The sequence below is a fragment of the Halichoerus grypus genome, chromosome X, assembly GCF_964656455.1.
Source record: "Halichoerus grypus chromosome X, mHalGry1.hap1.1, whole genome shotgun sequence".
Taxonomy (NCBI): domain Eukaryota; kingdom Metazoa; phylum Chordata; class Mammalia; order Carnivora; family Phocidae; genus Halichoerus; species Halichoerus grypus.
The window spans coordinates 122,791,902-122,816,181 of record NC_135727.1 but is presented as its reverse complement, the minus strand read 5'-3'; the positions used below and the strand labels follow the sequence as shown (position 1 = coordinate 122,816,181).

Below are 24,280 nucleotides of genomic sequence, written 5' to 3'. Positions count from 1 at the left end.
GGTCAGGGATACTGCTCAACATCGTACAAGGCAACACAGAATTATCTCCCCAAAAAGGTCCATAGAGCTGAGGTTGAGAAAGTCGCCCATTAAAAAAAGATGGAAGGTCAGCCTACCGGGTTGTTCGGACTTAGACAAGACATCGCCCCAGTTAGGGTGGTAGAAATAAGAGGAACCTGGTGCTTCTGCAAACCTCCTGTCTGGGGTGGTTTTAACAGTCATGCTCCTCCCCTACACCCCCCCAACCTTGTCTTTGCACTGGGAAACCCTCAGGCTGGTAGCCTGGAGTCTCTGAGACTCCATACTTCCTGAGCACCATCTCTTCATCTCCGAAGACTCCAGACATAGAATCACTCCATGCAACCCAGAAAGGTATTTTTCCACCCGGGGACAAATTTGGGTAGTTTAACTAATTATGTGTGTGAGCCATTCTCAGGGAGTGGGGAGGAGAGGAGAGGGAATCCAAATCATATGCCAAATAGTAATAATAATAATAATAAATAATAATAATAATAAAATAATTTTTTTTAACCTAAAGGAAAATTTTGGTAGTCTAAAATGTCAATTCTCTGAAGATAAAGTCAGATGTTTAACAGTACTAGAGATGGTTTTCTGGAGTATATCTCTAGTTTACATAACTTTGAGGAAGTAAATACTATTAATGGCTGTTTTCAAGAGCACATTTTTGAGCAAGTTCCCAGTGTGTTTGGGAGCTACAGTCCTTTAACCTCTTTGAAATGTAAAATGCGGTGTTTTCTCTTGATCTTAGTTGAAGCTATTGGATCCATCTCAGGCTGATCTTGACATCTTTCCTGCTCTGCTCTCTTCAACCAGACTTCTATATTTCTCTGTGGAAGAAGACTAAAAATGGTAAGAACAGCCAAGAGATTCCCTAAAAAATTGTTCTCTGTCCTCTTGGTGGGAAGAACTGAAACCAGTGGCAAGAGAGATGTTTAAGAATTTGTAGTTTGGTTATTTGCGGGGGGGGGGGGGGAGGGGAACTTCTTTGTGATTGATATTTCATAATCCAGATTAATCATGGCAGTATTACTCAAGTTCAGAGTAATTAACGCTTGCGCTGTCCAGCTTCCTGCCAGAGTTAATGCGATCTGTAGTGAGGAGGAACAGATGTTCGAATTGGGGAAATTGCTTCTATGGATCTAATTTGTCCATCCTATGTTTTTGGGGAAAAGAAGCCTCGGTAGAGTACTGGGTTCTGTTGCCTGCACGGAAGGGACTCGTGGGGATTTATAGCCAAGGAGCAGGGTGGGGGTCAGTGGATGGAAAATGACTAAGGTGAAACATCAGGGGTGGGGGTGGCTTCTGGATAAACCAACTTGACAGGATTCTCGCTGCAAGCAGGCCAAGGAGATCAGCTATCACCTGGAGGATGGGAGGGGCTGAGGGGTTTGAGCAGATATCAAGGATGATCAGAGATCAATGGTGAGGGAGTCTGGAGAAACTGACCTAACCAGACCTATGCTAAAACTGGGAAGACCGATACGGAAAGCCAACGGTCAAGGCCTAGTGACTGCGAGGAGCCTGAGTACCCGGCCTCACCTTCTCTGTCGAGGCAGAACATTCTAATACCTCTCCAGGTGCGTTCCAGGGCCACCATGAGGCTCAAGTCACAGAATATGTGTTCAGGTTCTTTGCGAGCAGTGTGAGCTATTAGGGATGCCGAAAATTAGTCAGAAAAAGATATCAGTGGCCTTTTTCTGAAATTATTTTGTCACCCAAATGAGCCATGATGGAGTACATTCAGTGGGAACCCATCCTGATTTCTAGATCTGAATGTGGGCACCATGGCTCATCTTGTGCCTGAGGTCTAATGAGGAGTTAACCCCGGGGGGACTGTGTTACAAAGGAAACAACTGCTTATAGTTTCATTTCCTAGAAACTCAGATGTCTATTTTTATGCAAACCCATGCCCACATCTGCCTTTGCCCCTTAAGGGATGGAATGAGGGCACTGGTAATAATAAAGACCGCTCAAGTTTATTGACCACTTGCTATATTGGTCAGGCGTCATGCTAAGGGCTTGATGTCTAGGGTTCTGTTTCAGTTTCCAAAGCAGCCTCGTGAAGCCCAGATGAGGGAGCTGGGGCTTCAGGAGGTTAAGGAGCCTGAGTGGTCTTGGGTGGGCGGCCTGAGTCCGGGAGCTGTGCTCCAGCCCCTCTGCTCTCTGCACCTAGACCAAGCCCGACACACACTGTCGCCCCGGAGACACTCAGAACCTGTGATACCTTACTCCTGACGAGAAAAGGAGCACTTGGTAGATCTTTTATAAGAAAAGACTTGGAAACAATTTTCAAAAGAAGAGATACAAGAGGCCAGGAAGCACAGGGAAATTATTCGACCGTATTAATAGTTATATGTCCTCTCCTTTGATATGGAAACTCCACTTCTAGAAGCTCTCTTAAGACATGATCAAGGATGTGGCAAATTATTTATGAAGGCTGTCTATTCGGCATGGCAAAGAGAGTATCTCATGTTGAATGTTGGGGAGGGATTACTTAATTGTGGTCTCCCATTAAACGATATGTTATACAACCATCAAATCATGTTTTAATTAATTAATTAATTTTTAAATATTTATTTTAGAGAGTGTGTGCAAGCGGGGGGGGGGGGCAGTGGGAGGAGCAGAGGGGAGGGAGAGGGAAAGAGTCTCAAGCAGACTGAGTGCAGAGCCCAACGTGGTGCTCAATCTTACGACCCTGAGATCATGACCTGAGCGAAAACCAAGAGTCGGACGCTCAACCAACCGAGCCACCCAGGCACTCCTCAAATCATGTTTTTTAAAAGAACACTGAGACACATAAGTACTTATAATATAGTGGTAAGTGAAAACAGCAAGCTAGAAATTGATAAGTATCATATATTCCTGGTGTTTTTAATGTGCACATGCTAGATGCTTACTCGGTGTTGGTTAATCTGGGAGGATGGTTTACATGAACACATGTGTTACCTATTTTTCTTAATAGTTTCGCAAAATGCATTCTAACCATTTTACAGTTGAGAAATGAAAATTCTCATGAGGTAAAGTGATTCACCAAAGTCAGAGAGCTCTAATGTGGCAGAATAAGAATTGTTCTGGGACACCTGGGTGGCTCAGTCGGCTGAGTGTCTGACTCTTGATTTCGGCTCAGGTCATGATCTCAGGGTCATGAGATCAAGCCCTGTGTCAGGCTCCCCGCTCAGCCCGAAGTCTGCTTGAGATTCTCTCTCTCTCTCCCTCTGCTCCTCCCTGCTCCTCTGGCTCGTGCTTGCTCTCTTTCTCTTTCTAAAATAAATAAATCTTTAAAAAATAAAATAAAATGAAATCTTTCCATCGACAAAGCCCTAGCTAAGACTGGAATGCTTCTCACTATGCGAAATAGACACAGAAATGCGGAGATCAGTATTTGAAAGAAACATGCCAATGTGTAACCGTGGCTAAGCGGTTTTAAAAGTAAAACCATTATTCTGCTCTTAACTATAGCAGATTTCTCTGTGGCCAAGCAAAGAGGTAATGAGAAATTTATTTACTAAATGAATCAAACCTGATCATTTAAACATTTGAAAGATTGTGCTAAAATTAAAAACCATCATTACAGATGAACCAACCAGTGTCTTTGCACGCCAAGAGCAGATCCCTTCTATCTCAGAAGCTTGCCAAAGCTGAGGGCTGCGCGGCATGTTGTGGCCACGGCCCACACCCCGCTTGCCGCCTATGTTCGCACAGCCTACAAGCTAAAAAGTTTTTATGTTTTTAAGTGATTGAAAAAGTCAGAGGAAGGGGGCGCCCAGGTGGCTCAGTCTGTTAAGCGTCTGCCTTCGGCTCAGGTGATGATCCCGGGGTCCTGGGATCGAGCCCCGCATCGGGCTCCCTGCTCAGTGGGGAGTCTGCTTCTCCCTCTCCCTCTGCCCCTCCCTCCCCTGCGTGTTCTCTCTCTCAAATAAATAATCTTAAAACAAAAAAAAAAAGAAAAAGTCAGAGGAAGAATACTATTTCATGACCCATCCCAGTTACGTTAAATCCAAATTTCAGTGCCCACAAATAGTTTTGTTTGTTTAGATATTGTCTCTAACCGCCTTTGCACTGCATGGCAACCTCCTCGCTGGTTGAGTAGTTGTGACAGAGCCTAGATGGCCTGCAAAACAGAAAATACTTACTAACTGGCCCCTTACAGGAACGTGTGCCGATGGTTTGGTGGTGGTTTATGGGAAGCAAGCAGACAGGGTGTAAGGTCAAATGAGATTTTTTTTTTAAAAGATTTTATTTATTTATTTGAGAGAGAGAGAGAATGAGAGACAGAGAGCACGAGAGGGAAGAAGATCAGAGGGAGAAGCAGACCCCCAGCCGAGCAGGGAGCCCGATGCAGGACTCGATCCGGGGACTCCAGGATCATGACCTGAGCTGAACGCAGTCGCTTAACCAACTGAGCCACCCAGGCGCCCAAGGTCAAATGAGATTTAATATCTTCTGGTCTTTGTGCCTGTTGTGATGCGTAATAGCTGTCGAGTTGCTAATTTATGGAACGACTACTTTATATCATTTCATTCTTTTATTTTGAAAACTAGGTCTGTTGGGCTAAAATGGTAGGAAATAAATGATGAAAAGTCTCTATTTTTAAAGTCGGTTGTATCCTCATACTTTTTTTTTTTTTTGGTTCTATAATGAGACTTTGACATTTGTGGTAATTACACTTTACAGAGATAAGCCTATAATTAGAAATCTTCCGAATTTGCAAAAAAAAAAAAGGGGGGGGGGTGCTATTTTGTCATAAATTTATTAGGGAAATTCCAAGTGGAGTCTCAGTCTATAAAGCAAATAGAAAAAGAAGGAAATCAGAGGCTCTTGAGGTAAAGTGATTCACCAAGGTTAAGTGACTTCCTTATTCCCGGGGCTTGGTTAGCCCCTAGGGTGATGTCCACATCCCTACCTCATTATCAAACAATTTGGTGTCCTGCTGAGTTGATGGGAGTTCCCTCAGAGAGTTCCAGATAGAGAGCACATCAAGGGGGGTGGTCCCGCACAGGGAAGTTTATTTGAAGCAAATAAGGAGACCTTGGGGAGTCACTTCCAAAGCCCCTGAGCAGATGTGACTGGGTTCCTTTTATTTATGGTTAAGATGAATATTCAGAAACGGGAGCTTTGTCATCCACCGTCAAGGTGGGCATCAGGCTGCGCGGTACTGAGCCAACGGCCTAAGTACTACATGCCTACAGGCATTGTGTGTTAATGAAGCCTGTGCAGCAGGACTGGACTTTGCTAGTTTACAGGCTGGAACCGCATCAGTTGACCTTGAGGGGAAAAGGGTTGGCTGAAAAACAAGCTATCAGCTTTCTGGTAGTTTCAACCTCATTAACCCCATGGGGCACAGTTTCAATATCAACGTGGCAAAAGGTGAGCAAATCCAAATTCACGGGTTTCCAGCAATTGCTCCCCGACTCCTAGCCTCTTCCGTGGCCCTTTGTGATTCCTTTCCAGCCGGGCCTCACCTCTGGTGCAACCCAGCCCAGCCATTCGCGGGATCCCCACCGTGAGGTGAGACCCCTTGCTTCCCAAGCTTGCCTGAAGCGGTGCCCGCCACCAGAAATACATACTCCAATACCCTTTTCAACTCAGGACTTGGCTTTTTGTGTGCTGTGTGATCTTGCCTGGAGCTGTCACCCCCTGAAGCCTGGCACACGGTAGTCCCAGGGGGCGCCCCGTCTGTTGGCCTCCTGACCCGTTGGCTGGGTAAAGGAATGGCGGTGAGCATGGCGGTCATTGTTCCTAGGCCACCAGTATCCCCATCTCAAGATGCATTTCCCTCCGTGAGGGATGTGGCTGAGAGGACCGAAATCGAAGCAGAGTGTAGCTCTGTGAGAAAGAGCCCAAGGGGAAGGCAAATTACCTACAGAAAGGTGAGGGGCTTGGGGGGGGCGTTCCTTGTTGTCACCGGGTAATCACAGATTTCCTCGTGTGGCCCCCTCCAGGAGGGCCCTCTGCCCCTTCTCCCCTCTCTTCCACCCCTGCCCTCTCCTCACTTCTTGCTCCCCTGAGCATGCTGCAGCGACGGGCCGAGGACCCCCACGGGCCCCCTTCTCCTCGTGCGCCTCCCCGGCCTTCTGTGCCCACACGCCATGCCTGCACGCTTCACAGGTGGCCCCGGAGGGCCTGGGCTTACAACAGCAGCCATCCTATGCTCTTACGTGTCCTGGGTTCGAGGCTCAGCTGGGCCCCGGGAGGCGGCTCTGGTGCTCGGTGTCTCAGGCCCTGGCAGTCAGTTCCCGGGGCTGGACTCCGCTGAAAACTGCCTCCCTCACGGGTGTGGTGGGGCCGGGAGCTCGGCCGAGCCGGGGCTGCTCGGGTGTCTCCGACGCCCTGCGGCTCTAGCGTGGCCAGGCCTCTTCCGAGGCTGGTGGCTCAGGGCTCTAAAGAAAGCGGGGAGGGCGCCTGGGTGGCTCAGTTGGTTGGGCGACTGCCTTCGGCTTAGGTCATGATCTTGGAGTCCTGGGATCGAGTCCCGCATCGGGCTCCCTGCTCAGCGGGGAGTCTGCTTCTCCCTCTGACCCTCCCCCCTCTCATGTGCTCTCTCTCTCTCATTCTCTCTCAAAATAAATAAATAAAATCTTTAAAAAAAAAAAAAGAAAGCGGGGAGACAGAGCTCAAGAGAGAACGAGCGCGGGGCGCCTGGGTGGCTCAGTCGTTGGGCGTCTGCCTTCGGCTCAGGTCATGATCCCAGGGTCCTGGGGTCGAGTCCCGCATCGGGCTCCCTGCTCGGCAGGAGGCCTGCTTACTTGTGGTGCTGCTCTCCGTGGAAACACTCACAAAGGCCTGCCTGGCATCCAAGGAGGATGGGAGATGTGTCATCAAATGTGCGGACTCTTAACACTAAGCATGGGATTTTTCTGCTCCTAGCTAGAGCCGGTCTCCCTGCTGGTGCGCTAGGTCTCCTCCCTGCTCTCCTGCTCGGGCTCCACATTCCATTTTCTGTCCTTTACATTGTCATCGTCATCCTCATCCTCATCATCATCATGAATGCTTTTTGGTAGGTTGTTTTTTTTTTTTTCCGTTCTCACCAGCATTATAACATGCTGTTCTTTCTCTCCTCCTAAAATAAATTCTTTTGACCCTACTGGCCCTGTGAACTCCTGCCAGTGTCTTTGTTCCCCTTTGTAGGAAATTTCCCAGAAATGTTTGCTGTTTCTTTCTTTCCTTTTTTTTTTTTAAAGATTTTGTTTATTTATTTGACACAGAGAGACACAGCGAGAGAGGGAACACAAGCAGGGGGAGTGGGAGAGGGAGAAGCAGGCCTCCGGCCAAGCAGGGAGCCCGATGCGGGGCTCGATCCCAGGACCCTGGGACCATGACCTGAGCCGAAGGCAGACGCTTAACGACTGAGCCACCCAGGCGCCCCTGTCTGCTGTTTCCAATCCCTCGTTCTTCCAAGAACTTTCAAGTCCTATTTTATTTGGCTTCACCTTCAAAATATATCCAGTATCTGGCAAGTTCTCATCACCTGCACCCTCGCCAGCTGGGTCTGTTGCTTGAAATCCTGCAATGGCCTCTTGACTGGCCTCTGTCCTTCCACCTTTGCCCCTCATTGTCTCTTCTCAACACAGCAACCAGCATGAGTCTTCTAAAATGTAGGTCAGGCCGTGTCACTCTTTAGCGTTCCACTCAGTAAAAACCACCATCCTTCCTTGGAATGGTTGGCAGGGCCCAGCATATGTGATGCAGGGCTGGGCCCCCCCCCTCTTTGACTTCATCTCCTGTCCTTCTCCTCCCCTTGTTCCAGGCACACCAGTCTTGTTACCATCTTTGCGAATATTCCAGCATGTTTTCCTCCTTTGCATGGGTCTTGTCCCTCTGCCTGGAATGCTCTTCCCCTGGATAGAGCTGCATGGTCAACTTCCTCCTTCCCTTGACATCTTTGCTCAAATGTCTACTTCTCAGTGATGTCCACCCAAACCACCCCATTTATGGTCACAAGCCCGCCTCACATGCCTGACCCCCTTCACTCTGCCCTGCGTTTTCTTTCTAACCCTTATCACCTGACATCGATATGATTATTACAGTTCTATATTTTTCAGTTCATTATTTAGAGAACATAAGCTTTAGGAACAGGAGGAATCTCTTCTGTTTGGTTCACTTAGAAGTGGTACCTGGCATGTAGCAGGTTATCAATCAGTACTTGTTGAAATGTTCATTTTTCACAATTTCCTTCCACATTGTTATGCTAAGGTTTTATTACTTGCTCTGTAATGTTTAAAATGTTTTTAAGATAAAAGCAACACATGGCTTTATGAAAAAAAACAACTCAAGGAATAGAGGATATCCCATGTTCTTGCACTCTCTCAAATCAATCAATCAATCAATCTTTTTTTAAAAAAAAGTCTAGGGGCGCCTGGGTGGCTCAGTTGGTTAAGCGGCTGCCTTTGGCTCAGATCATGATCTCAGGATCCTGGGATCAAGCTCCCTGTGGGGCTCCCTGCTCAGCAGGGAGTCTACTTCTCTCTCTCTCTCTCTCTCTTTCTCCCTCCCTCTGCCCCTCTACCCTGCTCATTCTCTCTCTAATAAATAAAATCTTTAAGAAAAGCTCTAAATAGCACAATATGGAAACATTACAATGCTCAGATTCCTTGAACTGAAATGGAAATAAACCAAGACATAGGCAAACATGCCAAGTGCATTTGCTATAACTATATGAGGTAACTTGAAGAGGATTGGTCAGCATGGAGTTGGACTCTTAGTTCAGTTGCCTCTCTGATCGCTACCTCTTCATCAGTGAAATGGGAATATTTATATGTCCTTTTAGTTTCACTGTCAGGGCTCAGTAATATCAATACTGTGTCTTCTTTAGCATCTGACATGTCATAAGCACGTGATAAAAGGCAGCCGTTATGAAAAAACAAAAATGACTGATGACTGCTCAATGTGAATTCTACATTTTCCATTTTAACAGAAAGGTGATTTACTGAGAGAGGAGAACACCTGTGCGTACAGAGTCAAACATTCCCATTTTAACCATATTTAGCTCGCTAATTGAGCCTCCAAGTTTACCCAGTGTATTTGCCTGTGTAATCAGCTGTGATTCACAGCCAAAGCTGAGCTTATGTCATGGTGTCTTCTGTTACTTTACAAATCAAATTACTGAAGGGCACGTGTTTTTAGGCCGTTGTTGCCAAAACAAGCAAAACAAAATAATGTGGATTCTTTGTATCAGATGAAAAAATAGGTCTGGCTCAACACCGAGTGAACTCTTTCTAAAGACTTTTATTTATTCATATATTTTAAGTAATCTCTACACCCAACATGGGTCTCAACCTCAACCCCAAGATCAAGAATTAGATGCTCTACCGACTGAGCCAGCCAGGCACCCCTTTGGCATCAAGTGAACTCTTACATTACCATTAGTTGAAGCTAAGGTCCCCACTTTAGTCCGAAGCAGGTAGTTCCCAGTGGTCTGAAAGGGGACATTTCCACACTTAAGGAATAAAAGAAAACTTCACATCTTTCTAAGACTTTATTTATTTATTTATTTTAGAGAGAGCAAGAGAGAGAACGAGCAGGGGGAGGAGCAGAGGGGGAAGGAGAGGGAGAGAATCTCCAGCAGACTCTGCGTTGAATGTGGAGCCCGATGCGGGGCTCGATCTCACGACCCTGAGATCATGACCTGAGCCGAAACCAAGTGTCAGACACTCGACCGACTGAGCCACGCAGGTGCCCCAAAACTTCATATTTTTCAGTCATCTTCTCAAGAATATCTTTTAAATTTGGAAGCCTCAAAAGGTATTATTTCTCTTTAAAAAATTTAGAAAGGTTTTGTTCATTGAGTCCATTTTTCTTTCCTCCTTTGCTTGATCAGAACCCAACCTCTCGGGGCACTTGGGTGGCTCAGTCGTTAAGCGTCTGCCTTCGGCTCAGGTCATGATCCCAGGGTCCTGGGATCGAGCCCCACATCGGGCTCCCTGCTTGGCAGGAGGCCTGCTTCTCCCTCTCCCACTGCCCCTGCTTGTGTTCCCTCTCTCACTGTGTCTCTCTCTGTCAAATAAATAAAACCTTAAAAAAAAAAAAAAGAAGAACCCAACTTTTCATTGCAGTTATTTTTCCCTTTGGCACCAATCGTAGAATGCGAACTCGCTGGTACCTCTGAGTTCCAGGCTCCTGGTGCAGCGGCAGGAGACCTGCCGCCTGCCATAGAGCATCACAAGGGCCAGCTGGGCTGGAGCATAGGGTGTGCCTGTTCCCAGGGGAGACAAAGGATCAAGTAGGGGACCTTCTGCAGTTTCACTTCCCATGGCCTTCCTCTGACACTGTCCCCTTTCCTTCTGTGGCACTTTTCCCACTTTACCCCTTCCTTTTAGAGGTCCCAAGCCCTCCTGGTGTCTCCTCACTTCCTTGCCAACAATCTGACCTTTGGAATACTTTGCTATTTATGATCATTCAATATGTGTCTTCCATGGGATTTTAAGAAAGTTCAAAGCCTTGATTTATTCAGCAGATATTGATCTCATGCTCACTCTGTGGCAGGCATCGTAATGATAGAGTGCGTGTAAAGGCAAGCAAGGTTCTGGACCTAAGGTCGTTCACCACCCAGAGGGAGGAATGGTGTGTTGACGTGGAGCCTTCTAGAAAGGTGGTGTAACAGAGCAGCCAAGAGTGCAAGCTCTGTGTCTGGATTGCTTGAGTCTTACCTTGGTCCGGTTCTGTAGGCTCTGCATTTCACTCACCTCATTGCAAACAAACGTATTTCTTAGAATCACAGTGATGATGAAATCATTTGCTAAAGGCTATTGGTTGAAATTGACGACATGTGAACAGACTTACAGGCTTTGTAGGCAATATAATTTCTTCTCATCTTGGCAGTCTTAGGTTGAATTTGCTTAGAGTTAATTCTATGCGCAAGTTTAATACAGCCTAAGATTTTGTCTAGACCAGGGGTTTGCAAACTACTGCCTGTGGGCCAAATCTGTCTAGCCACCTGTGTTTATATGGTTCATGAGCTAAGGATGGTTTTTACAACTTTAATGAGTTGCATTCTAAATGGTAATTTACATACCCACATAATAGTCTCAATTTTGCCTAAAATATTTACTCTCTAGCTCTTCACAGAAAAAGTTTGCCATCCCTTGGTCTAGACCAGTGTTCTCTAATAGAACTTTCTGCAATGTATCTGCAGGCTCGGACACTAGCCTAGTGCCTACTGTGGCTCTTGAGCACCTGAGGTATGGTTAGTGTAACTGAGAAACCAAATTTTAAAATTGCATTTAATTTTAATTAATTTAAATTTAAATAGCCACATGTGACAGGTGGCTATCATATTAGAGCAGCTCCAGACCATTTTAAGTGTAAAGATTCTGTATTCTGTCAATGTTCCTCAGTCTCAATGTAATCAACTCCCCAGAGGCTGTATGAGTCAAGGGCAAGGCAGCATTCCTAATCAGATTCTTTGCGCTAGACTGGCTTCCATTGTCTGCTGGAAAATACTTAATGGAAAATGCTTGAAAAATGCATGTGAGCACACACATGTTCTCTTAAGGCTGCTATTGATTCTGTCCATTCATCTGCTTTCCTGTGGGGTAAAGCAGGAGGCTTTTTCAGCCCTGCAAGGCCCCAGATTAAGGAAGTCTTAATCAACTTTAGAGTTCCGGCTGCAGGCAGACAAAACCTCACTTGGTAGAGCTGCACTTCCTTCCATCCCTGCTTGCAGATGGCCGACTTAAGCCACGGCTCATGCCTCTCCTAATACTGCTAAAAACAGTCAGAAGCCCTCAACAGGCATCATCGTTCCCAGTCTTGCCAAACCATTTACCCTAAGAGTAAAGTCACAAGTCACAGTCGGCATTCTGAGGCTGTCCTGTGCAGCATGGTGACTAGTTAACAATATTGTGTATTTGAAGGTTGCTAAGGGAGTAGATCTTAAAAGTTCTCACCGCAACAAAAACAGTTGTAACAATGTGAGGTGATGGCTGTTAACTAGACTTGTGATCATTTTACCATGTATGCGTTTATCAAATCATTAGGTTGAACACCTTAAACCAATACGATGTTATATGTTAATTGTATCTCCATAAAACTGGGAAAACAAAACAAAAGTCACAGTTGATGCGTGTTCTGCCTTCCAAGATGGCGTAGGTGATAGTTGTATCAGGTGTTTTGCTAGGGTGTCACATGGGTTGCTAGCTTTCCAGCCTCCGACGTCTGAATCTGTCGTGCCCATGGCCTAATAACATCGACATCACATATTTTTGGTTCTCTCACGAGCAGCAATTTACTTCCAAGTTCTAAATTCTACACTGGCTAAAAGTAGGTTTGCATTTGTACAATAGAAAGTCCAATTAACCCTGGCTTAGTATAACAACTTTATGATTTCTCATAAACTCCTAGAGGTCAGCAGTTCTGAGCCATTATTTATACTCTGCTCTATGAGATCGTGCAAGGATCTGGGTGCTCTGGCTCATCTACCTTGTTGCTTCATCATCCCTAGCACATTTTCCTCATTTGCAAAATTCAAGATAGGTGGCTACCACACCCATATTACAAGAAGCTGGATGGAAGTAGACAGGAAGAAGGGGAACAGCCCCACCATTTAAGGACATATTCCAGAAATTGCACATCTCGCTTCCTCTCACATCACATTGGCGTTAACTTAGTCACGAGGCCATGCTTAGCTGCAAGGGAGTCTGGGATATAGACTCTTTTTCAGAGTGGTGCATGTCCAACTATTAATGGAGACTCTATCGCTATGAGATGAAAGAAAGGGGACAAAGATATTTAACAATCTCTAGCTTCGATGAGGATGATAAAAATAACTAAAGTGTCAGGAAATACCATGTGGAATAAGAACAACATACAATTAAGCTCCACATACACAAGTGTCAGCATCTTGTCTGGAAAGAACTAATGGTCTTTCCACGTTTTTAGTTTAAATCCATATTTTTTTCTCTCCTCCGCTGTGTTTTGAACTCTTTAAGGGCAGAGGCTGTGTGTTTACTGCCCCTAGTAGGTATTCAATAAATATTTGTCAAATGAAAGAATGAATATGTCAGTGGAATTCTGTTATATTTTTTTATAAATTTTTTCTCACCAGTTTTCGGTGCAATTCCTCGCTAAGGAATTGTTGGGGAATTTTTCTGGTCCAGGTCCACTGTCTTGGTCCTGGGCAGTTGTCTGGGTCCTTGGTGTGTCTTGTATTGTTGTTTCCATGTCTGCCATTCTCTTGGAGGGGGCTCTTCTGCTGAGCACAGTGGCTGCTTCACAAGGGGACATGGGTAGTGGGGTACCAAGCCAGGACTGGGAGCCAGTTCTTCCAACCCTCAGTCCGGAGTGGTGTTTCACAACCTCATGTATAATCAGGGCAGTAGAAGATGAGAAGAGGGAGTGACTACTTCTGTCTGGGTTGATCCCAGAGAGTGTCTTGAAGAAGACGGGTTCGAACTGGGCAGTAGAAAACAAGAGCTCCTGAAACCTTTCTCCCCAAGGAATCCTCGGGCAAATAGACGAGACAGAATGTTATCTCTCGGCAAGTCCGGGGCTGTAGCCTAAAGCAATCTACTCCAAGGAGAAATTTGTTGGAAGTATTTTGCTTTATTTCATTCATGCACGCATTCATTCTTCTATTCATGTATTTAGCAAACATAATGCAACACGAATTAACTGCCAGGCATTGTTTTACACAAGGACACACAAAGCCCTGCTCTCTCAGAGCTTATCTTCTCATGCAGGATAGACATTAAACAAATAAGCACACAAGTCATAAGCACATAAACTACTGGCAAGATAATTTCTGATGGTGCTAAGGGCCATGAAGGAAATAAAGCAGGGTGATCTAGTACAGAGTACATATACCTCTCTGTACCTCAGTGGACTCATCTGTAAAATGGAAATTAATAATAGAGGTCCACAGTTCCAAAATCCCCAGCCTGAAAGCTTTGTCCTACCTCGGTCAATGGCAAACACATGACCTGAATTCATTCGGAGGTGAATCTTGATCTGAACTGAACAAGCTAGTTCTTTTCTTGCTTGGGTGCTTGCGTGCTTGCTCGCTTGCTTTTCTTGATTTCCCTCTCTCCCTTCTTTCCTCACTTAGTGTGGAGAGTTCTTTGTTTCACTGCACAAATTTTTGTGTGTTTGATTATGGGATGCTGCCCTGGGCCTCAGTAAGGATATTATATAATATGTGGATACATGTATCATATTACCTTCTAAGATCTGAAAAATTCTTAGTTCCAAAACACATCTAGCCCCAAAGGTTTTGGGTAAGGATTGAGGATCTGTAGTACCATTCACATGTGGTTATTAAGAGGATTAAATGAGTTAATATATTTAAACACTGAAAATGATGCTCAGAATATAGTAAGTGATACCTAAGTTAACAAATGCTACTGTCACTATCACTAGTATTACATGGGAGGGTATCGGATGAGTTGGCCAGAGAAGGTCTGTCCGAATATGTGTTATTTGTGCAGACACCTAAGGGCTGAGAATGACCTGGCTATGGGAAGAGGAGGAGAAAGATAATTTCAGGAAGAGGGAACAGCAAGTGCTAAGACTGGCTCAAATGCAGAACAGAAAACAGGCCAGATGTCTGGCATGTGGTCAGAGTAGGAGAAGGATGGTTCAAGGTCATGGAACTAAGCTTGAGTCAGAACATGCATGATATAAGCAATAATAAAGATTCAAAGTGTAATAGGAAGTCATTGCAGTTGGTGTGATTCATGTTTATAAAGACTATTCTCATGCCATTTGATGAATGAATTGTAGAGGAGAAGGAGAATTGGGTGGACCAGTTAGGAGTCTCTTACGGTAGTCCAGGTAAGACCTAATGGCTAATGGCAGGAAGGAGGTGCTAGTAGACAAGGGGAAAGGTGGACAGGTGCCAGACAAAGTTTAGAAATAAGGGAGAAAAAAAGACTTTCTGATTAATTTTTCCTTCTAGTTCATACTATGTCCATATGTAGAGGCTAAAAATTTCACAGTCATTGTCGCAGGTGTGTTAACGGGCAGGGTTGCCAGAGCAGTTCTGCACGTCTCTCCCCACCTCCGCATTCGGTGACATCACAGTGGCAGCTCACACTATGGGAACTGGCAGATGCTATAAATCAGGACTTCACGAATCAGAGATGTGGGTTGGGGGAGGACAGCCGGTTGTTAAACATTTACTAACACACCGCTGTTATTTTTTCTATAATTGAACTGCCTTCATCTTAGAGCATCTACTTCCCCCCATCATAGAAATACTTGAACTAGGTATATTCTGGAAACTCGGTGTGGTGATTGCTGTCACTTCGTGTTTTTACCTCCGCTAATTCAGGGATCCTCCCAGTTCTTCCCAGGAGCTCATCTAGGTTCGTGGGAGTGGGATCAGAAGAGGGCACCTGGTTCACAATTTGTCCTTTATTTATTTTGGCCCCCTTTGGAATACAGCACACCTCCCAGGTCCACAGTAACGCCCTTAGCAGCATTACTTATTACCTTCTGATACTGGGGTTCATGAACCCATCATGTCTTCTGACAAAAGCATAGCTGGAGATGGGGCCCAGGGTCTGGGATCCTATAATCAGGGACCATAAAAATAGCTCACTCTACTTCTTTCCTTTTTCCATCTTGGCTCAACCCCTCTTCCCTGAGTGATGAACATTTCTCCTAAATCTTTTTTTTTTTTTTTTAATTTATTTATTTGACAGAGAGAGACACAGTGAGAGAGGGAACACAAGCAGGGGGAGTGGGAGAGGGAGAAGCAGGCTTCCCGCTGAGCAGGGAGCCCGATGCGGGGCCCGATCCCAGGACCCTGGGACCATGACCTGAGCCGAAGGCAGACGCCTAACCAACTGAGCCACCCCGGCGCCCCTTTTTCTCCTAAAACCTTGAGTAAAGTTCATGCTCAAGGGAGATAGACCATATTTATCTAAGGGCCTCCTGTACACCCTGGCCTAGTGCCATATCTTCCCAGGGATCTGAATGCTCTAGATTGGGAGGTAAAGCCTTAAAGGATAACTAGAATTCTGGTGGGTGGAAATGGCAGAAAAGAGTAGTCCAGGTGAAAGGATTTGCAAGTAAAGGAGCTACAAACTGGGCTTGGGTTAGTGACTAGAGAAGCTGGTAGGGGCAGTGTATCAGGGAAGCCTGGACAAGTAGATAGGGAACAAAGTATGGAAGACTTTGGATGCCATGATAAAAAGTTAGGGCTCATTCTGTAAAAAAAAAAAGAAAAAAAATCATTTTAAAGACTTTAAAGTAATGTCATCTGATTAATGTTTGGGAAGTTTAATGGTTAGGGTGGATTCGAAGAGTGAGAGCCTGAGGACAAGGATGAGGTTTTAGAGTGGACCAAGGGTGGGATCATCTCAGCTGAAATTGTGTCAGCTAAAATGGCGAAGCAAGGAGGATGTCAAGAGGGTCAATGAAGAATGTCAACTGGACTCAGTGAATGGTTTTGATGATGAGGAGAAGACAAGGTGGTGAAAGAGAAAAAAAAAAAAAGACAGTGTTGCACTTCTAACCTCAACAAACTTCAGGCACATAAAGATGTATGAAGAAGCTCTCGAGATCCTTCTGAAACATCTTGCATTAGAGAAAAAAAAAGCTGAGGGAAAATTTGCTTATTTACCTTTCTATTAGAGGAATTAAGGAAAGTAGGCATTTGGTTTATTAGATATCAACACAATTGGCTGATTCAGTCTATTGGGATGACAAAAACATTAATTGATTTAGAAGCCTGTTGTAGAGACACAGGCTAGATCATTCCATGGATTAGCACCAGTTAAACTAAAACCAGTGTTCTGGAGTAAAATATTGATAGAAATCCTGAAACTTGAGGGCAAGTCCCTGGTTAAACCACCCTCTAAGGCAGGGCCAGTTCAAGTTAATATGGTGACTAGCAAAGCTCTTCAGTACTCCCCATACCACCTTTTAAGGTCTTTCTCCCCAGGGTCCCATTGTCTCTCATGCTAAACCTGGTTGCCCAAGAACCACCATTATGGGTAGGTTTCCATATGTACCAGTTTGCCTGAGAGAGTCTTGGTTTTCTGCCTATAGTCTTAGCATAATTATTACTAGGTCCCCCTTCCTTTCACTCCCATAAGTATCGTCGTTGATCAATCAGGACTCACTGAGGCAATGCCCTGACTCTCTGCTCTCTCCTTTCCAGATTTACGTAATGTAAAGCCAATGTGTAGGGGAAATGTTCATCCCCAAATCATCTTGGATTTCCAAAAACAATCCAAGAGGAAAACAAGCTCATAGAATGGCAGCGCCAAAATGGGAGTTGAGTGTCCTGGGGCAAATCAGCTACTATTGCTGAGCTAGGTCTTCAACTATAAAATGGGGATAATGGATCTCTTAATTTTTCTACTTAGAATATTAAGAGGATTGGGGCGCCTGGGTGGCTCAGTTGTTCAAGCGACTGCCTTTTCGGCTCAGGTCATGATCGTGGAGTCCCGGGATCGAGTCCCACATCGAGTCCCACATCGGGCTCCCTGCTCAGCAGGGAGTCTGCTTCTCCCCCTGACTCTCCCCCCTCTCATGCTCTCTCTCTATCATTCTCCCTCTCAATAAATAAAAAAAAAATCTTTAAAAAAAATATATTAAGAGTCTTGAATATTGTGAAAGCCTCTTGTAATATGTACCAGAGCAGGCTTATTAGCAAGCAAACAGTAACTGCACTAAAGTCTTTTTTTTTTTTTAAGATTTTATTTATTTGAGAGAGAGAGTGTGCACAAGCAGGGGGAGGGGCAGAGGGAGAGGGAGAAGCAGGCTCTCCGCGGAAGACGGAGCCTGATGTGGAGCTCCATCCCAGGACCCTGGGATCACGACCTGAGCTGAAGGCTGACGCTCAACCGACTGAGCCACCCAGGTGCCCTGCACTAAAGTCTTAATGTGTCATTCTTCCCAATATATTTTTGTTTTAGTATTCCTTCACCCACAAATTTCAGACTTTGGCAGCTAGTTGATAGCTCCTTCATTGTACTATTTTAAATAACAGTGAATAGGAAAATGCTGCTTCTACCACCTTCAAAGCTATGGAATCGAAAAGCTAACATGCTAAAAGCTAAATGTGTAACTCGATTATTATGAACCTCCGTAGTAGGGCAAGTACAGTCATGGGGGGTGGGGAGATGCCGTTTAGGCGATTGAGAATAAGACCTGGGTTGTCTACTTTAAACTGTAGCAAAAGAGAGGCAGCAGATGGGAAATTTCAAATCTGATTCTTGGTATGTTTTAGAATGACTTTGAATGATGATGATTTGGTCTTTCTTATGCTTTCAGGTGTTTCCAATGTGGACATTGAAGAGACAGTTCCTTATCTTTTTAAACATAATCCTAATTTCCAAACTCCTTGGAGCTAGATGGTTTCCTAAAACTCTGCCCTGTGATGTCAGTCTGGATGCTCCAAAGGCCCATGTGATTGTGGACTGCACCGACAAGCATTTGACAGAAATCCCTGGAGGTATTCCCACCAATGCCACCAACCTCACCCTCACCATTAACCACATACCCAGCATCTCTCCAGCCTCCTTCCACCAGCTGGACTATTTGGTCGAGATCGATTTCAGATGCAACTGTATACCTGTTCGACTAGGGCCCAAAGACCATCTGTGCACCAGGAGGCCACAGATTAAACCCAGAAGCTTTAGTAGACTCACTTATTTGAAATCCCTTTATCTGGATGGAAACCAGCTTCTAGAAATACCTGAGGGTCTTCCTCCCAACCTGCAGCTGCTGAGCCTTGAGGCCAACAGTATCTTTTCTATCATGAAAAATAACCTAACAGAACTGACCAATATAGAAAAGCTCTACTTGGGCCAAAACTGCTATTTTCGCAACCCTTGTAACGTTTCGTTTTTCATCGAAAAAGATGCTTTCCTAAGTCTGAAGAATCTAAAATTGCTCTCCCTAAAAGATAACAATATCACATATGTCCCTACTACTTTGCCATCTACTTTAACAGAACTCTATCTTTATAACAACGCCATTGCAAAAATCCAAGAAGAGGACTTTAATAACCTCCATCAACTGCAACTTCTTGACCTAAGTGGAAATTGCCCTCGTTGTTACAATGTTCCATTTCCTTGTACGCCCTGTGAAAATAATTCTCCCCTACAGATCCACCCATCGGCTTTCGATGCACTGACAGAATTACAAGTGTTACGTCTGCACAGTAACTCTCTTCAGCATGTGCCCCAAAGATGGTTTAAAAACGTTAAAAAACTGAAGGAGCTAGATCTTTCCCAAAACTTCTTGGCCAGAGAAATTGGGGATGCCAAATTTTTGTATCTTCTTCACGACCTTGTCCAGTTGGATCTGTCTTTCAATTATGAACTTCAAGTCTATCGTGCAGCTCTGAATCTGTCAAATGCATTTTCTTCACTGAAAAATCTGAAAGTGTTGCGGATCAAAGGATACGTTTTTAAGGAGCTGAGCAGCCATAATCTATCCCCGTTACAGAGCCTTTCCAATCTTGAAGTTCTTGATCTTGGCACTAACTTCATAAAAATTGCAGACCTCAGCCTATTTGAACAATTCAAAACATTGAAAGTCATAGATCTTTCAATGAATAAAATATCACCTTCAGGAGATTCAAGCGAAGTCGGCTTCTGCTCTAGCACCAGAACTTCTGTAGAAGGTCATGCACCTCAGGTCCTCGAAACATTACATTATTTCAGATATGATGAGTACGCAAGGAGTTGCAGGTTCAAAAACAAAGAGACTCCTTCTTTCTTGCCTTTTAATAAAGATTGTTACAGGTATGGGCAGACCTTGGACCTAAGTAGAAACAATATATTTTTTATCAAGTCCTCTGATTTTCGGCATCTTTCTTTCCTCAAATGCCTAAATTTGTCAGGAAATACCATTGGCCAAACTCTCAATGGCAGTGAATTCCAGCCTTTAGTGGACTTGAAATACTTGGACTTCTCGAACAACCGGCTTGATTTACTCTACTCAACAGCATTTGAGGAGCTACGCAACCTGGAAGTTCTAGATATTAGCAGTAACAGCCATTACTTTCAATCAGAAGGAATTACTCACATGTTAAACTTTACCAAGAACCTAAAAGTTCTGAAGAAACTGATGATGAACAACAATGACATCGCTACCTCCACCAGCAGGACCATGGAGAGCGAGTCTCTTAGAATTCTGGAATTCAGAGGAAATCATTTGGATGTTTTATGGAGAGATGGTGATAACAGATACTTAAAATTCTTCAAGAATCTGCTGAACCTAGAGGAATTAGACATCTCTGAAAATTCCCTGACTTTCTTGCCTTCTGAAGTTTTTGATGGCATGCCTCCGAATCTAAAGACTCTCTCCTTGGTCAAAAATGGGCTCACATCCTTCACCTGGGAAAGACTCCAGTATCTGAAGAGTCTAGAAACTTTAGACCTCAGCTACAACAAGCTGAAGACTGTCCCTGACAGATTATACAACTGTTCCAGAAGCCTCAAGAAACTGATTCTTAAGTATAATCAAATCAGTCATCTGACAAAGTATTTTCTACAAGATGCTTTCCAGTTGCGGTATCTGGACCTCAGCTCAAATAAAATCCAGATTATCCAAAAGACTAGCTTTCCAGAAAATGTCCTCAACAATCTGGAGATGTTACTTTTGCATCACAATCACTTTCTGTGCACCTGTGATGCTGTGTGGTTTGTCTGGTGGGTTAACCATACGGAGGTGATCATTCCTTACTTGGCCACGGATGTGACTTGTGTGGGGCCAGGAGCACACAAGGGCCAGAGTGTAGTCTCTCTGGATCTGTATACCTGTGAGTTAGATCTGACTAATCTGATTCTGTTCTCACTTTCCCTGTCGGCGGCTCTTTCTCTAATGGTGATTACAACAGCAAACCACCTCTACTTCTGGGATGTGTGGTATAGCTACCATTTCTGTAAGGCCAAAATAAAGGGGTATCGGCGTCTGACATCCCTGGATTCTTGCTATGATGCTTTTGTTGTGTATGACAGTAAAGATCCCGCGGTGACAGAGTGGGTTTTGGATGAGCTGGTGGCCAAGTTGGAAGACCCGAGAGAGAAACATTTTAATTTATGTCTTGAGGAAAGGGATTGGTTACCAGGGCAGCCAGTTTTGGAAAACCTTTCCCAGAGCATACAGCTTAGCAAAAAGACGGTGTTTGTGATGACAAACAAGTACGCAAAGACTGAGAACTTTAAGATAGCATTTTACTTGTCCCATCAGAGGCTCATGGATGAAAAATTGGACGTCATTATCTTGATATTCCTTGAGAAGCCCCTTCAGAAATCCAAGTTCCTCCAGCTCCGGAAAAGGCTCTGTAAGAGCTCTGTCCTTGAGTGGCCAACAAACCCACAGGCTCACCCGTACTTCTGGCAGTGTCTGAAAAATGCCCTGGCCACAGACAATCATGTGACCTATAGTCAGGTGTTCAAAGAGACGGTCTAGCCCTTCTTTGCAAAATGGGACTGCCTAACTTACCCAGGAGAAGGTTGGCTGCCTAGATTTTCCAATAAATGGCTCACTAGAAGGGTGTTTTCCAATTCTCTTAAGACCGGATGGTCCGTATCAGAGAGGAGAGTCACAGTGACAAAGAAATTGGGACAATGGACTTTGTATAATGCACCGAGTCATCTTTCTTATCTCTCTGTGACTCCATTTGCACTTGAGCCTCTCCTTTCTGTTCCTGGATAGATACTATTGGGAGAAGACCGGCAAGGAGAGGACACGAGTCTCTGATTCTCCCATAACTCTCTTGTGATTATGAAATATACACACAATCTCGAAATACTGAGAAGAATTGCACTTCTACCCATAACAAGTACTGGTATGTCTAGAAATAGGGTAAGAGATGCTCAGGGTCTGCGTCTATGACATTACAATGTACCAGAGTTAGTGAAATGAAAACAGTCAACTCCTCAACCGATGGCTTCTGTATCACCCAGCGCCCCCTTCTGTGTAGACTGAGAGTTGGCTCCCGATGGGTCGTTGCCTAGGTGCCACTCTCTCTTCGCCGTTGGGCCTGTTGCAGGGTTCCGTGTGGAAATAGTGAAAAACATCTATACCACTGGTGGACATAGTGCACTTACACACGGAAAAAATTAAAGTGATCTGCCTTTATACAAAGTGAGGCTCTTTCCCTTTGATGATAATTTACCTGCTTAAATATTGCTATGGACTGACTGTTCCCTCCCAAATTCAGATGCTGAAATCCTAACCCCCCAGTGTGATGGTTTCAGGAGGTGGGCCTTTGGGAAGTGATCAGGTCATGAGGGTGGGGCCCTCAGGAATGGGATCAGTGCCTTACAAGAAGACAGCAGAGACCTAGCTTGCTGTGTTCCCACCGTGCCCGTGTGAGGATACAAAGAGAGGTCAACAGCCCGCAGCTCGGAAGAGGGCCCTCCCCAGAACCAGACAGTGCTGGTACTCTGAGCCAGGATTTCTGTCCTTCAGAACTGTGAGAAATAAGTGTGTGTTGTTCAAGTCACCCGGTTTATGATGTTTCCTTATGCAGCAGCCTGAGCGGACTCAAACAAATATTTTTATCTGCGTTGCAAAGTTCTGTGTCCAAAGTAACATTGTCTCATGCAATGGTTCTTTCAGACTGCTTTGCTAACTAATATGGTGTATCTGTAATTATCTGCCAACTTGATCTGTCAACATTAGATGGTTTTGATAGTAAACTCTGCAGGAGGACCCCAAGAACATTTATTTATTTACAGTTATTGGGCAGGGATGACAATTATATGGATTCCTTTACATTGCAGGGAGGAGGAAGGGAGAGGAGAAACCGAGGTTTACAGACCTCAACGCTCAGAAGGTTTCAGCCTTTTTTTTTTTTTTTAAGATTTTATTTATTTTCTGACAGAGGACACAGTGAGAGAGGGAACACAAGCAGGGGGAGAGGGAGAGGGAGAAGCAGGCTTCCTGCTGAGCAGGGAGCCCGATGCGGGGCTCGATCCCAGGGTCCTGGGATCATGACCTGAGCCGAAGGCAGACGCTTAACGACTGAGCCACCCAGGCGCCCCCAGAAGGCTTCAGTCTTGAACGCCAACTTTCCTACTCAAAGGCAGCAACAGAAAGGACCAAGACATACTGAAGACGCACATACTTCCAACTGGGTCTAAAGTCACGGGAGTTCAACATTTGAAACCCAGTCGCTTGGCTTTATTTCATGAGAGTGATTATCTACAGAGGTGTCCGTGCCCTTTGGAAAATAGTGTGCGTGGGTTCAAATCTTAGAGCATTCGTTGGGAGATAACTATGTATGTATGAAATGCCAAAGGTTTGACTTTAAGTATAGTTGTAAATACACAGTATATGCATTCTTTCCAAAGGACTTGTGATCAGTAAGGATTACAAATTCCCAAATCAGTCTCTCGAATGAATAAAGACATAAGCTGCTAGAACCAACTATTTGACAACGTCTTTAAAGCTTTATTGTACTTAATAGATGCCTTTCTTCTTCTTCAGTGAAAACAAAGATGTCATAAAACTTGGCTCTTGGCCATCATAAAGCTTCTTCGATTAAAACACATCAACACATAAGGTTGAGTCGCTTTTGGTGATTTATAAACCATAAAGCACTTGAAGACAGCTTAAACATCTTGTGAAATGGATTAAGAGGAAGGGAAACTGAAAATAATGCATCTCAGAAACCACAGCGTATTTTGACAATGAGGTTATGTATAGGCTTTGTTGTAGGAAACAACCAAAAGCACATCGACAGATGGTTTTCATCTTAAATTCTTTGTAATCTTGGGTAGTCACTCTTTGAACCTTCAGAGGGCCTCCTGTGGACTTCTCTAGGACTGGAGCTACTAACCATGACTGCCAGGTCCTCTCCAAAGCCCTGAGTGTCTTGCTGCTCAGCTGACCCGCCTCTGGTGGGCTCTACTCCGGAAGGGACTCTCGACTGTCCACATGAATCCCACTCCACTGTCAAGGCTTGGCCCCAGCTCCTTTCCCCCCTGGACTTGCGAGGTTGTGTCCTTCTTCCTCAGACGCATCCTGTGCCTCAGCAAGACTTGGGATCCAAGTCTTTGTGGGATCCAAGCCAGGTGGGGGGGGGGGGCATTCGGCAGGGCAAGTGTTATAGCTGAGAAAAGGCAAAGCAGGCGTCTGCCGTCTCTAGAGGAGAGAGGGGATGAGGGTGATCATAGCTCTGTCCTGCGTCAGGGTCTCCTGGCCCCATCCTCACATCTGTGTCCAGCTCTGGACACTCCCAGGGCTAGATGGTCTCTAAAATGTAAACAGAAAGTATAGAGCACGTTGGGGGGGGGCGGGGGATGGTGACCCGAGAACCTGGGCATGTCGTTCCCCAGGCTCCTAGGAAACT

At 44.9% G+C, this 24,280-nt stretch overlaps 1 protein-coding gene across 1 annotated transcript; it reads left to right on the top strand.

Annotated features, from left to right (window-relative positions):
• The first annotated feature begins 255 nt into the window (after nucleotides 1-255).
• Nucleotides 256-23,507, top strand: TLR7 (toll like receptor 7). The gene is made up of 3 exons (XM_078065481.1): nucleotides 256-372; nucleotides 770-870; nucleotides 18,241-23,507. The coding sequence occupies exons 2-3, from the start codon at nucleotides 868-870 to the stop codon at nucleotides 21,388-21,390; spliced, it is 3,153 nt and encodes a 1,050-aa protein (XP_077921607.1). The 5' UTR covers nucleotides 256-372; nucleotides 770-867; the 3' UTR covers nucleotides 21,391-23,507.
• Nucleotides 23,508-24,280: the final 773 nt, after the last annotated feature.